Below are 15,695 nucleotides of genomic sequence, written 5' to 3'. Positions count from 1 at the left end.
GCACTGTGCAAAGTCCCCTGCATCAATGAGCACAGCATGTTGTGTCTGATAAAGTGCTTCCATAAAGCAGTGTCTGTCTAAGATGAAATGGTCAGGAGCTCCAGGTTGATGGTCAGGAGCTCCAGGTTGGATGAGCAAGAGCATGAAAGAGGTTTTAATGCTTATTGTTGTTTGGCACAATCCACCAGGCACTATCCATCTCCCCTTGACTTTGCCAAAACCACTGTTCTGTCCATGCAGTCAACTAAGAAGGACTCAGCTGATTAGATAGCATGCTCTGGTACAACTGGGTTCAGCCATATCTTGGTGAGGCTGAGGGGGCTGCAGTACCGAATGTCCTGCTGGAACTTGGCCCCGAGTTCCTCAAGCTTGTTTTCCAGAGACAGGACATTTGTTAAACACAATGCTAGACAGGGGAGCATGGTGTGTAAATGCCCTCAGTCTGTTGCTGATGCTGGCTCATTTCCCTCACGGTTTCCACTTTGGGTCATGTCCTTTACTGCTCATCAGGTTTTCGCTTGACCAACTTGTGTCCAGATTAAGAAATGGCAATAAATTTTAAGCCAATAGAAATTCTGTCATAAATGTTGACATCCATGATGCAAATAAAAAAGTTTAAAGTTGTTGCAAATGCAGAAAATAAACAAAAACAAACAAATCATGTTCGAAGCAGTCATGATGGTGACCTCACTAGTGCCATCTTGCTAAATCCTATATCCTGATCTTCCATCATAAACGGATTAAAATGACTGTAAAATCTTTAATACGTTATATGACACTGTATTTAGCCACACACAGACATACCTGTGAGCCTTTCTTGCTGCCAGGTAGATTAATGATGAGAGTTTTGCCTCTGATGCCACATACAGGTCTAGAGGGGGAAGGCATGTGATTAATACTTAAAGCCCAGAGAAATTAGTGTTTGTGTTTATGTGTACGTGTGTGTTCACCTTGACAGCATGCCGAGAGGTGTGACATTTAAGGAGCCCATAAGCATGGCAAGGGCCATCCCTGGAGCTTCACGCTCAATCACTTCCTTTGTAGCCTGAGAAGAAGAAAAATAGAAAAAAAAACACACACATGCAAACACACACTTTATGCTGTGTGAGCATTTTGCTTGCATAGTTTAGGTCCACTTGTCCCCTTAAAAGGATGTGACCCTCAAATACACAATACTCTGAAACCATTTTGTTTTAAGATAAATGAGACAAAAGATAAAAACTTTAGCTTTCATTTCATGAAATTTAGTTCTAAATGTATTAAACAACTTAGAAAATGGCATGCTCAGTGGTAGACCACCCAATATTTTGTTGCGCAAATGATAATTAGATCAGATTTATTTGAATTTACTTTAAGAGTTTACAATAACACTTTGTAGTCGGTTGTACATCCCTTGCTTCCAATTACTTCACCAAGCCAGCAACACACTGATCTCACCATACTGTTGCATTCTTTATTTGTTAAACTTTTGAGGCTTCTTTGCCTGAAATTGTGAATTGTGATAACTACAGGCCTCATAATATCAAAACATTCCAAACTGCCATATTGACTATGACTAATTCTGTGATCAATTCCCCCTCTTTTCTCAGATTCAAAATGCCTTGCTTTTATCCCATAGATCAGTGTCTGGTATCCATGTTGGTTTATTCGATTTAACACAAAGGCCAATTTCACAGGCAAAACACAGAGCCGAACACAGAGCTGGAAATATGAACTGTTTAAAACAATCAGTGAAACAGGGAACACCTGGCCAACACAAAACACCTTTCAGTCACACGGTCCAATATTCTGTATTAATTTAAATAAATAAATAAATAAATAAATAAATAAATAAACAGTGGGTTCCAACAATATCCAAAACACCTGTGCATCTCCCCCCTTAAAAAAAGGGGGTCATTGTACCTCTGGTGTAACATCACGAGGAGCAAAGCCAGTTCCACCAGTGGTCAAGATAAGGTTAAGCTCTTTCTCATCACACCAGTCCACAAGAGTCTCCTATGTACACACCACAGAAAACCACAGGATTAGCAGTAGTGAGTACACAAGTATCTAATGTAAGTAGAATGTAAGCATAGTGTATTATCTTTGTAATCCTTGGTGAGGGGAGCACACCAGGAATCAATATTTGCATGTGTGTTGGGAAATGGGGAAAAGAAATTACCTTGATTTCATCTCTCTCATCAGGTACTATTTTGTATGCAGATATTATGCCTCCAAGCCTGTGAAACACAAACACACTTTTTTAGATTGTTGATGGTTTTTGGTAATAAAACCAGCCCACAGGACAATATGGTAATGGATTATCAAGGTTCATTGACTGTTTTGCAAAACAAAAAATACACACTGTAGTCTCCTTCTCACTTCTAATTCCTATGCAATAAATACCATAAAATATCTTTCATACAAAAAGAAATATATTTAAGAGAAATAGATGTGATCCTGGTTTGGCTTGGCCCTCTTCCAAAATATAATTTCATCTGTGATACAGTGATAACTCCTTACAAATCCTACAAACATTTGTAGGAACAAGCACACCAGGATCCCCTGCCTAGTATCCTGTTAGCTAACGTGCAGTCACTGGAAAACAAGCTCGACAACCTCAGGTCCAGGATAAAGTTCCAGAAGGTCATTCGGGACTGCAACCTCCTCTGTTTCACCAAGACAGGGCTGAACCCAGCGGTGCCAGACCACACCATGACAAGAAGTGATAGTGTGTGTCTGATGGTAAACAACAGCTGGTGCGACAGTGCAAGTATTGTTCCTCTCTTGCACTCCTGCTCACGCAACTTGGAACACCTAACCATCAAATGTTGCCCTTTCTACCTTCCTCAGCAGTTTGGCTTGGTCATTGTAAGCACTGTTTATATTTCACCTCAAGACACGCTCTCCAGAGGGTGGTGCGGTCAGCTGAACGTACCATCCGCACTGAGCTCCCTGACCTGAAGTCTATCTATAGCAAGCGTTGCTGGACCAAAGCCATCCCAACAATGGACTCTTTTCTCTGTTGCAGTCAGGAAAACGTTTCTGTTCCTTGAAGGCACAAACAGATATTGAGGAGGAGATTCTTCCCACAGACTATCCGAGACATCAACTGACAGAACACCTAGAACCAGGTCTCTATAGGCGCACTACTCACACAGGACACTACTACCTCAGACGGCCATTTTAGCACACTATACATTGCACACATGCCTTTGGGACTCTTCTCACACGGGTCACTTTACATTGCTTTAAACACTATCATGTATATAACTTAAATAGAATATAGAATCTGTCCTGTATGTATCTAAATTATATATTAAACATACTCAACTGTATTCCATCCCATGCAATGCTAGTTGTGAAAATCTGTTTTTATTTTTATTTTATTTATTTCTCTTTATTGCACCTCTTTTTATTTATTTATTTGTATTTACTTCTATAAAAAACTGTCATAAATCATACATGCCATACTGTGTAAGTTACAATTAAAAATCCATATAAACTTTCAAGCACTCATTCCTGAGATATTGTGGCAACCAGAATCTTGAACAGAAAAACATTTACAGTCCAGGTAAATCAAAACCATACAAATATAAATATTTACATTTCTCCAAATAAATTCTAAGAAAGATTCGGGAGAAAGAACGTTTCGAGAGGAAGAAAGAGTGAATGAATGAATTTGGACTAGCTTCCAGTACGGGCATGTGTCAAACTATCAGAGTATTCCCAGACTCTTCAGTGGGCCTATCCAGTGAAGACTAATGGGAATTACACTCCGATTAATCCATTATTTTTACTTGGGTCTGGGTGAAGCTACTGTATGTATGTACGTACATGTATGTGCACAATAATACCGAATAAAGTTACTTACAAGGATGGGTCATAAATGAGATCTTTAAGGTTGATTCCACTTCGGTCTTCAGCAAGGTTTCTGAAACAGCTGTCACTTACTACAAGGGAGTGGGTTACAGACAAACAGAAAATCAAGACAAATATATGAATACATGATGCATAAACTAATATATCTATGTGTGTGTATAGTATGTGTGTGTACACACACACATTCTATAATTACAATATGTATTACCCCTGTTATTTTGACAATAGTCCATGTTTTTTATAAAAACATGCTGCTCATCCAAAAACTTAATCAAACACACCAGTTAAACATTTAACCAAAACGAGTAAAGTTGTCTGCTTATTTTGAAAAATTTAGATTTTAACACTTAATAAATGCTCAAAGAGAATTGATTTATTAATTAGCCATTTTAGTAAATATTCACCATTTCTCTCAAAACAGAAAAGCTCCTCAAAAAACAAAATTTAGTCTGTATTTTAGAGTAACTTTTTGCAATTTAACATTGTGAATGTATGCACATCATGCTAAGCAAACATATATGAAGCAAACAGATATGAATGTGATCTATGAGGCACAATTTCCTTATTAATTTTGCACCATCTTGCACACAGGAATTTTGCCTCACTTTATTTTTAACTATTTATTTTCACCATGACAACACCATTTAAAATATCAAAAATTCCATGGCAATTTAACATCCTGCTGACATCTTACTTTTTATATTTGATAGGAGTTTAATAAAGTTATAAATATAGTATGTAAAAGATTAATTATAATGACCACTTCCTGTATCCAGTAGATAGTGTTATGATGATATATCACATGTCATGCATGTGTGATATTCCTCATTATGAAGTGAAGTTAAATACAGCTAAGTATGGTGACCCATACTTAGAATTCGTTCTGTGCATTTAACCCATCCAAAGTGCACCGTGAAAACACACCCGGAGCAGTGGGCAGCCATTTATGCTGCGGCGCCCAGGGAGCAGTTGGGGGGGTTCGGTGCCTTGCTCCAGGGCACACAGTCGTGGTATTGCCGGCCCGAGACTCGAACCCACAACCTTAGGGTTAGGAGTCAAACTCTCTAACCATTAGGCCACGACTAATATGTTTATTATTCAACATATAATAATTTTATTTATTTATTTAATCTTGATATCATCCTGAATAATTCTGGTATGAAACAGATTAAACTCTAGAGGGAATATATAAAGTTGGGTAACTGTCAAAACACTCCAACATGGCTGACTTCTTGTTGGGCAAAGTAAAAAAATCTAATTTTAAATGACACAAAAATTTCACACATTTATATAATTTCATACAGGTGAAAAAGGATTAATAGGAGCTACAATTAAGTAAAATTACATGGGGGCATTAAAAGTGGCACAAAAGAAAAAAGTAATGAATCATTCTGCCAAAAACAATATTACAATAGGGGGGGCATGGTGCTCTGCCCTCATTATAATCTTGCGAAAAACAATTTTACATTTGGTGTTAGCACAATCAAGAATGCAAGATTTAAGCTCAATCAAGAATGAATGTTGTCCAATGTTGAAAAGTACATTGTGGTGTGCTACATCATTTTAGTTACATTAATTATGTTTGTAAAGATATATACACTACAGGGTGACAAGGGAGTGGATTTTCAAACTAGAGATATTTCCCCTTTTTAATTTGTATGCCTTCAAATAAAGATAGAGCATGCACACAAACCCTGCAATTCTTATTAATGAAGACCTGCTTCCTTGGAATGCAGTTTTGTTGTATTACTTATATTGCCAAAATGGTCATAAATACCTCAAAGTATCTTAGAATATGCCTCTAGCAAAGTGCAAAACAAGCACACCTCAGACAAAACACCCAAATTTGGATCAAATGCATTTTTACAGTATAGTCAGAACTTTAAAAATTACACATGAACTACCAAAATGTTTGAAAGAAAAACGCTCTCTCACTCAACACTGGTCTCACTCAACAACATGACTGTAAGCTCATTATGGCACAGGACTTTAACAGTGCCATCAAACGTGCAGTATCCTGGACCACCGCTAGACTTCAATTAAAGCAGTTACAAGGCACAAGCTTGTCCACTGTTTGAGAAATCAGACCACATCTCTATGTCCCTCATGCCTAGATACAAATAAAAACTGAAACAGAAAGCTCCAGATGGATGGACCAACAAGTGGCCACTCAGGGTCAAGTGTAGCTCTGATCATCAATAAAACATGTCTCACCCTCATCACTGGAGCCCCCTGCTGTACTCACTGAAGGCATCCGACTGCTTGGCCACTTACAAATCTACAACCATTGTCAGAGCTCAGGTCTACCACAACAGTCATCAGCCAAATTGACAAAGTCCTGGTCATGAAAACATTAATAAAAGAAAAAATTTGTATCATCGAGGTAAGGATTTATATTTAGGAACTGAACAAAGAAAAAGGAAAAGAAATGTTATGTACAATGCATATATTAAGTGAATACAATTGAATAAAATGTAATATATATATATATATATATATATTAAAAAGAAGGAAAGAATAAAAAAAACCTAATTCAATGGTATCTTATTCAATCCGATGTTCAAACAATTTCATACAGCTGTTACAAATGAATTGATAATTAACCCCAAAATAATGATCAGTTGTTTCTGTAGAATTTTCTTCACATATTCTGGATTTTTTGCAAATTCTTTTCGAGACTGATTCCATGATGCTTAACTTCAATTGTTGCAATATCATTTCACTTCTCTTGTGTAGAAATTGAATGTGTTCTGGTAAAATAAACCAATTGATTATTTCATCTCTACTTTAGTTATTCAGTAGTTATTATGCATAAATGTATAGTGCATTATAAAACTTGTAAGCTTATCAGAAACACTATCCTAGTAAAGTTTTAATACTTATATGGTTTTTGAAAGAAATGCGTGTGTGTATGTCACAGCTTGTTCTAGGTGTATGTGTGTGTATATGTCTCACAGCTTGTTGTAGGTGTATGTGTGTATGTATCTCAGCTTGTTCTAGGTGTGTGTGTGTGTGTATGTATGTATCTCAGCTTGTTCTAGGTGTATATATGCGTGTGTGTCTCACAGCTTGTTCTAGGTGTATGTGTGCGTATGTATGTATCTCAGCTTGTTTTAGGTGTGCATGTCTCACAGCTTGTTCTAGGTGTATGTGTGTGTATGTATGTATCTCATCTTGTTTTAGGTGTGCATGTGTGTGTCTCACAGCTTGTTCTAGGTGTGTGTGTGTGTGTGTGTGTGTGTGTGTGTGTGTATGTCTCACAGCTTGTTCTAGGTGTATGGGTGTATCTCAGCTCGTTCTAGGTGTGTGTATATTTGTGTGTGTGTATGTGTGCATGTATGCATGTGTGTGTGTATGTATATGTGTCTCAGCCTGTTCTAGGTGTATGTATCTCAGTTTGTTCTAGGTGTATATATTATATTATGTGTTTGTTTGTGTGTGCGTGTGTCTCAGTTTGTTCTAGGTGTATATATTATATTATGTGTGTATGTGTGTGTGTGCGCGCGTGTGTCAGGTTGTTCTAGGTGTATATATTATATTATATTATGTGTGTGTATGTGTGTGTATGTGTGTGTGTGTATGTGTGTGTGTATGTGTGTGTGTGTGTGTGTGCGCGTGTGTGTGTCAGGTTGTTCTAGGTGCAGTGAAGCGAAGTCTCTAAACCCTATATAACGGCTGCCTGCAGCTTTCACAGACAGCGATCACTCAGGATGGAAGGAAGCAGAGACAAAGCTATAAACCAACAGATTACACAGAAGCGAAGCCTCACATTACTGCAGATAAAACAAAGAACTGTGTGTAGAGCTGCACAAAAACAAATCGTGTCCAGTGGACGTGAAATTCACGCCATTTCGCTCCTACCTGTCAATATTCCGACTCGAGTTTGGTGGTCATGGTTCGTTAAAATCATTCCGTCTGACGCCATATTCCCAAACGTGCTACTGCTGTTTCTCCTGCTTCTGCTGCTTCTTCTTGTGTTTAGTGGCGTTTAGCAGACCAACTGAAAAGGCGCGTTTCCGCCACCTACTGGATTGGAATGTAAGAGGCGGTTGGGAAACAACATGCGAGGCTTATAACGAGGAAGGGGTAAAAATTCATTCATTCATTCATTCATCTTCTACCGCTTATCCGAACTACCTCGGGTCACGGGGAGCCTGTGCCTATCTCAGGCGTCATTGGGCATCAAGGCAGGATACACCCTGGACGGAGTGCCAACCCATCGCACGGCACACACACACACTCTCATTCACTCACGCAATCACACACTACGGACAATTTTTCCAGAGATGGTAAAAATTCAGTTAATCTTATTTCTTTTACGTACTTTATTAATTCACGAGAAATTCTTGCCTGCTTTGGACCATTTTCTAACAGAACCTGAAGAGACAAATTATTTATTCTTAGCGACCCTGAGGATTGTGTCAAACGAAACCTTGCTCTTTTATATTCAACACATTTAATGAGTTTCTACTGTTTTTTCCTGTCAACATTAATCACAATGACCAGTTTCATGGTATCTATTGTTTCTATTCTGTACAGACATTGATTTAATAAACAGTGTCCAGTGCACATTCTTGAAATTATAACATCCTCTTTGCTGAAGCCAGATGTATTTCTTTCTAGGCTTAATTTTAAAAGTGTCTTTCTTTTATTCCAATGCCCCACTCCTTCTGTCACTTGTTTCTTTTTCTTTTCCCCTTTCACTTCCTTTTTACTTCAATATATTTTACTGTCAATTTGTGAGTTATTCAGAGCCAGAAGGTTTCCCTCCTCCTATATTACCTAAAGCCATGGTCTGTGGATGATCTCGGTCTCAAGATCTTTTAACACAGCGGCGTCCAATCTTATCCACAAAGGGCCGGTGTGGGTGCAGGTTTTCATTCCAACCAAGCAGAAGCCACACCAGAGTCTACTAAAAGCCAAGAACAACTGATTAAACAGGTGGAATCAGTTGTGGCTTCTGCTTAGTTGGAATGAAAACCCGCACCCACACCAGCCCTTTGTGGATGAGACTGGACACCGCTGTTTTAACAGGATGCTTGTTCAAGTGCCCTTTTCAATGAATCCACTACCTCATCTTTAACTTTAGCCTTCTGATTTTGAGCTGCCTTTCACCCATTTTGACCTGTATTGCGTTTATAGGAGATGATCCTATTGCTCCACAACATATTCCCAGTGCTTGTGATTGCAGTGCCTCCACCTTTAAAAGTTGTGTTTTAGCTACAGAATTGTTCACCATACTCCCATAATCTGTAGGTGTTCTTATAAATGCACAATACATACTTTTGAGAGACAGAAAGCAAGCTCCCCATTCAATTTGTGAGAAACATCTCATCTCATTCATTTTATTTGCATTTGTTTATAAGTTTCTTGATATGCACGCTGAAACTTGATTATGAATCCATCCACATTCCCAGAAACCTGACTACTGAGGCTTGTTCTGATTTTTGTCTGTACATTTTAATGTTCAACATTGGATTGGATTTCCTTTTTTCAAAACAAATCACTTGAGTTTTTGCTACAGGGAAGCAGAAACCCCATTCATTTGCCCAGTTTTCTACTTCGCTGACAACAGAGTGCATTCATTTCTTCACATGCCCAAAATTTCCCATCATTTGCATATAAAGATCTCCCTCAGTCTATACATATCTGTGAAAAAAATGTTTGAAAAATCAAAAAAATTAAACAGAATAGGACCGCTAACACTTCCTTGAGGTGTTCCATTATCTACTGTATAGATTCAAGAGAATGCAGAGCCTACAATAACTTGCCATAGATTAACCACCACTAACCAGTATGGTATAGTATAATGTTTTTTTTTGACAGAAGAACTCTTACAGAAGAGTAAGTGGAACATATGTACAGCAGAATTTTAAATTCAGAGCACTTTGTACCTACAGTAGTCACATGCTAGAGGGAAGAGAGACTCTTATAATGATGTTGGTGACGTTATTCAAGTGTGTATTGTGCGCTAAGTGAATAGCAGTGGAAATGTGACCTATCAAAATGCTCAGTATACAGAGGAGAGCTGTGTAATTTTAATTCTGGTGACATCACTTCAAAATTATTGCCACCCTACCTGTAAACATGCCTCTAATAGTATTGGCACCCAATCCATCGGCTCGCATCCAAAAGTTTTGGCACCCTGTCTGCCACAGTAAGCACCACTCACATTTTTAAAATAAAATGTCTATTTATTATTAATGTTAGTATTATATACAAATTGAATTTTGTAACTTTTGTCGTAGACCCATAAGTGACGTGTCAAGTCATGCAACTTATTTGGTAAAGATGTTCTATGACGTTTGTAAGGGATTGGAATTTTGCTTTTCTTGATACAGAAGCTCAAATTAGCCAAAATTGCTTTTGAATTCCATTCAAAATTTCAATTTCATAACTCATCGAGCTATTGAGTGAATTCCATCAAAAATAGCAGAAACCTTCAGGGTGCTGAGACTGATACATTTTTATTTTTTATTTGTATTCTTTCTGTACCAGATGATCAAATTTCCCCAAAATTCCCATTCACTTACATTGTTGGTAGGTTCCTAGGCTGGCCCATCTTTGTGATGATTCAACATTCAGTGGAATCAGAAAATTATCACAACATACACATATGACATATCAAAACGGTCATCACAAAGAGAAGAATTGTGTTATGAGTATTCATCAGCTGTACATGTGACATCATGTGACGTCACGTCAAGTCAATTCAAGAAGCTTTTATTGTAATTTTAACCATATATATTTTGTCTTGGCCGCATAATGTGCATCTGTGTAACCTAGTGAAAACAGTGAAAGACACATACAGAAGACATTGCATAAAAGACTACACAAAAGCAGCACCGACCAGAGTACATGCTGTATATTCTATAGTACATGTGCAAAAAATACTGGAATGAACACTTAATATAATAGCAGTTATAAGAGGTATTGTAATGAATTTGACTGAACAGAAATTGACTGAAATGTGCAAGACGTACAGTATAACTCCAATATGGAATGAACGTGTAACTTTAGCTCTTTGAGATCACAAAACTCCAGACTTCTGGTAATTCGCAGTATATCAAAATCCACTAAAGGTAGTACAGAATTTTCATATTTACCTCTTCAACTTTGGAAAAGCCTTCCTGACAGTGCTCAAGGCACAGACACATTCTCCCAGATTAAAGGCTTCTTGCTTCTCTTTTACTGCCCATCCTGAGGCATATAGAGATTGTGCCAGCTCCAGTTTTGTTTTGCTTCATGAAGATGATTTCAGACCTTTAAAAGAAGATGGCAACTTTTTGAGGATCCCAATGGAATCTAGAGATGTACCAGCTCTAGGTGGGTTTCACTTCACAAGGATTTCAGGCATACAGAGAGGTTGGCCACCCCATGCCATGAGAACAACCTCTTAATCAACACACAAAATAACATTCTACATATATATCCACCATTGACCATTTGAAGGCTTTGGAACAGAGGAGTTGGTGTTGAATTCAAAATGAACTCAGATGATATGACATATGCAGTATATGAATTGCACAACACCAGATTGACTGTATATGACTGAAGAAAGGACATTATTTAAAATAACATTCTACGGTGTTTATTATAAGTTATATTCACACTCTCTGGTGTCACCCAAATGAAGATGGTTCCTTTTTGAGTATGGTAATTCTTATTTTCAATGGTGTTTGCCAGCACTACTTTTAGACACACAGCAAATAATAAACAAATTTGATAATGATTATTTCACACATGTATTTCACTCCGTGTTCTCAATTGCTGCGATATATTTTTGTAACGTTGAAAAAAAACCCATTAATCTTATGTTCCCAATAGTCACATACAGTGTAAAAGTTTATTTTTAAATGCCACAAAATGTGCTGTAACATTGCTTGGCAAAGTCTTCTTCACGTGTATTTAGTTTGGCGCTGTCATTGGGTCCAGAGTCCACAGTTACCTAAACACTCTGCTGTACTCAGTAGTCGAGAATCTACAGCCTGTTCACTACCAATCACACCTGCTATGCAAACCTGCACTTAGGTTCCCCTTTAGCATGCATGTGTGAAATTATGTTGCAAATGTTCCACATTGAACCGCTAGTGCGTGCAATATCATCCTGTACTTTTTATTGTATTTTTATTTTTTTAATCAAAATAAGGTGTACTTCTATAATACACTTTACTATTATAGAGGTTTATCTATTTCATTCAATACGTTTCACACATACTTCATTCTCTCATACTAGACCACACAGAGAAGTGGTCATTCATTTGTGGAAAGGATGTTTCCATGCAAGTAAAGTTTTTCTCTGAAATAAAGTTTCTTTTATACAGAAAATGTAAATAATTCATTAAATCACAAAGGGAACAGAATTTCCCAGAATCCAGAGAAATCTTTTCCCCCTCTGTATTACACTTTGAGGGTTAATAATATGCTAAAGTGATGCTGGTGATGTATTTACATTGCATTCAACATGTATAACAAGTTTCTGTCAAGCAAGGCAGATGTCTCAACAGATACAAGTATAAAGCAAAGAGAAAAAGCGTGGCAAAGTATTGCAGACCACCTGAATGCGTAAGTAGTGCGCAATTACACACTCAGCGCTCCGCTGAAACATCACAATTGCAGTCCAAATAGTTAATTCACATCTCCAAAAACGCAGTTGTACTCTGATTATGAAACAGTTGAATTTTTAATTGAAATGGACTGCTGATATGAGTGAAATTTTGTAAAGTAACTCCATCACACTGTATAAGGCTTTGATAAATTATGAAAGCCTTACATTATTACTACGCTCACTAGTACGGTTTAATCTTAGCCGTTGTACTCTGCTTCTTATGTTGTCCACCGATTTTTCTGTGTGTTCTCCTGCTTTTATTAATGTAAAGCTGCTTTGAAACAATGAAACAATTGTGAAAAGCGCTATATAAATAAAATTGAATTGAATAAATAGATGAGCTAATAATAATAATCGCTTTAATTTATATAACGCCTTTCAAAGGACCCAAGGTCGCTTGCTCACTGACTCCATTGAATGTTCTTGTGTGATAAAGTGTCTCTTTTCGCATGCGTGTGTGTGTGTGTGTGTGTGTGTGTGGTGTGTGTGTGATGTAGATTAAACATGACCGGGCCAAAACGGACATGGCAGCAAGTCAAAATCAAATACAGACCACAGAGCCGATCCTGACCTCCCTGGGGCCCTAAGCAAAACCCCCGAGGCATGGGGAGAACATGCAAACTCCACACATACAAGGCAGAGGCAGGAATCGAACCCCCAACCCTGGAGGTGTGAGGCGATCGTACTAACCACTAAGCCACCGTGCCCCTCTGTGTGCTTTGATTTTGATTTGGCCTCTTATGATGATTGTGCTGTATACTGTGTGTAATACAAGCTTGCAGGGAGGCTATTGCATCCATTTATTTGTCTGTTCAGTTGATATGTTTGAATTTGTCCTACATTTATTTCAGTGTTCAGACATGCGGGGTGAGTTATATACAGACCTTTGAATGTGTATTTATCCTTTTGTTGTATAATATGCTTTGATTCTGTGCTTTCCATCTTGTAGAGTCACTGTGTGACTTCAGTTTCAAAAGGAGCTGATGGTTTACTTGCTTTGTTTTATCCTTATTCAATAAAGTAACATAATGTTACACTTTGTGTTTTTATATGGAATGTGTATTTTATACAACAGAGTATTAGGGCCACACTGAGGAAGAAGGAAAAAGTCATAAATTTATGAGGCTGGTTCTTTCTGTGGGAAAGATGCATATTCTTTTTACAATCCTGATACTTATGACAATGTGATGCTGATGTGCCAAAAGATTAAGTTTATCCTTGTTTGTGAAACCATACTGAAGAACAATTCCACAAAATGCCCCACAGCTGTCATTTTAACAACTGTCCTCCTCTAAAACAACAGGTTACAATATTATGACTTCATTCTCGAAGTCTATGAATTTTTTTTTTTTTTCCTCTGTGGCCCTAATATTCTATCATTTAATATATAGCCCTATAGTCTATGGGAAACTGTAAATTATCTAATGATAGCAACATCATCTAAAAATCATCATTTATCCAAAATGATTGAAATTAATGATCACAAACGTTTAAATAATGACAGTGGGTCTAGTTATATGTGATAACAATGTATAGTGGGCAGTGGAATAACTATTGGTTTCCGTTTGTAGTGACTGCTGACTGACATAAGGGATGAGATTAAATAGATCCTGGAACTTAGCCTGGTCTGGAGCAGGCTAGCTCCACAGAATAAATCTCCATGGTAATATATACCATAACTTCCTACTGCCCCTTAATCCAGCTTTAGTGCAACCGGATCATGGATAAATTAAGCCAGGATCACCAAGATATCCCGGCTTAATCCCTTATCCTAGTTTTGTGCAATAGGCCCTTGTACACTGAACTGAGACATGTTGTGCTGAAAGAACTGTGAGCTCGAGCTGTTGATACTGCACCTGCTTGAATCACTGAACTGATACAGCGAATCATCAGTACACTGAACTGAGAACTGTTTCTTTCGGGACACGTCAGGCATACTGAGAACGGATGAGCTGTTGTTACTGCGCATGCGTAAATCACTGAACTGATACAGCAACAAATGTAAATGGTTATGATTTAATGTCTTATCAACGTATGAGTGTTTAACTCAGTTGCATTACTTTTTGAAACAACTGATGGAGCGAAAGAAACATTTTAAAAGTATGTTTTCTTTTTTTTTTACAGTAATGTATCTGCCTGTCTTAAATGACTGTGCGTTGTTTAGTTGAGCATGCTGTTATAAGCTTGAAGTGGGTTGAGTTACAGTAGGCTGTTTAATAGGAAGCTAGGGTGTATACCTGTACTGTAATTATAGTTAATGCACATTCACAAATTGAGTTTGTATTAAATAAACAAATTAAACATATGAATAGTAACTAGTCATATGCTATTAAACATTTTTATAAAAAAAATCAGTTCACTCAATATATGTCAGTTAATTTTACTATTGACTATTGTGCAGGTTTAGTCTGTATTTTTATATGCCGGTTTTTGTAAGTTGATGAAGATTAGTTTATTAACTTTATATCTTTAAGACACGTAAAACATCCACGTTTGCACATCAATGCCTGTACTGGGTGTTTTAGTTGCAAAACTTAAATGTAAGAGACGTATTCAACTAAAGTTATGATTACAAAGAACTTTTCAAATGTGTTAAATTGATTGTATTAATATCTGCGGCGGGATGAAGGAATTCACGTCATTGCGTCATTGTGAATGACGCCATTATGTCAGGACGTAAAAGAACTGGTGAACTGGATTTTTGAACTGGTTCATTAAAACGAACTGTCCGAAAGAACCGGTTCGCGGAAAAGAACCGAACTTCTCATCACTAGTGACAATAATTGAAACACAAGGAACAGGTGTGCAGAGGCGGAACGGATAAGGAAAGGGCGGGGCTAACACAGGTGATACAAAAAATAAGCAAAAGCACATGACACAGACACAAACGCAAACAGGAAGAAATTCAAGCCAATTCCTGACATTTTCAGCTATAGGGCCTTTTTACGCCTGGTCACTTCATGTGTTTTCTCTGATCTGATAGATATCTGATTTGTTAAAACTGGTCCATTTACATTAGGCCACATAAATGCGTCTTGGCGAATCGGATATCAATCCGACCTTTCTACTCACGCCCAAAATGCAAATGACGTACTTCCGTTTGGGAGGAGTATAGTGCTGACGTTTGTGGCTTGAACAACCACATTCATTTACACCTGTCCAGGTCCCAGACCACCTCCTGAAGTGGTTTGGACGATCGGATTTATAAAAGTGTAACAGAGAAGTT

The 15,695-nt window shown here is 37.6% G+C and overlaps 1 protein-coding gene across 1 annotated transcript in view; it reads right to left on the bottom strand.

Moving 5' to 3' along the window:
- The window catches only part of LOC132852850 (gephyrin-like), a 39,689-nt gene extending 31,831 nt beyond the window's left edge, over positions 1 to 7,858 (bottom strand). Inside the window, exons 1-6 of the mRNA XM_060880331.1 lie at positions 7,723 to 7,858; positions 3,854 to 3,932; positions 2,162 to 2,219; positions 1,903 to 1,995; positions 951 to 1,045; positions 805 to 871 (exon numbers count right to left, since the gene is read on the bottom strand). Of these exons, the coding sequence (XP_060736314.1) occupies positions 805 to 871; positions 951 to 1,045; positions 1,903 to 1,995; positions 2,162 to 2,219; positions 3,854 to 3,932; positions 7,723 to 7,786 (456 nt within the window). The 5' untranslated portion in view covers positions 7,787 to 7,858. The remainder of the gene's footprint in view (positions 1 to 804; positions 872 to 950; positions 1,046 to 1,902; positions 1,996 to 2,161; positions 2,220 to 3,853; positions 3,933 to 7,722) is intronic.
- Positions 7,859 to 15,695: the final 7,837 nt, after the last annotated feature.

Source organism: Tachysurus vachellii, chromosome 10, assembly GCF_030014155.1.
Source record: "Tachysurus vachellii isolate PV-2020 chromosome 10, HZAU_Pvac_v1, whole genome shotgun sequence".
In the NCBI taxonomy this organism is placed as follows: Eukaryota; Metazoa; Chordata; class Actinopteri; order Siluriformes; family Bagridae; genus Tachysurus; species Tachysurus vachellii.
The sequence above is the reverse complement of the archived record's forward strand: the minus strand, read 5'-3'. Positions and strand labels throughout refer to the sequence as shown.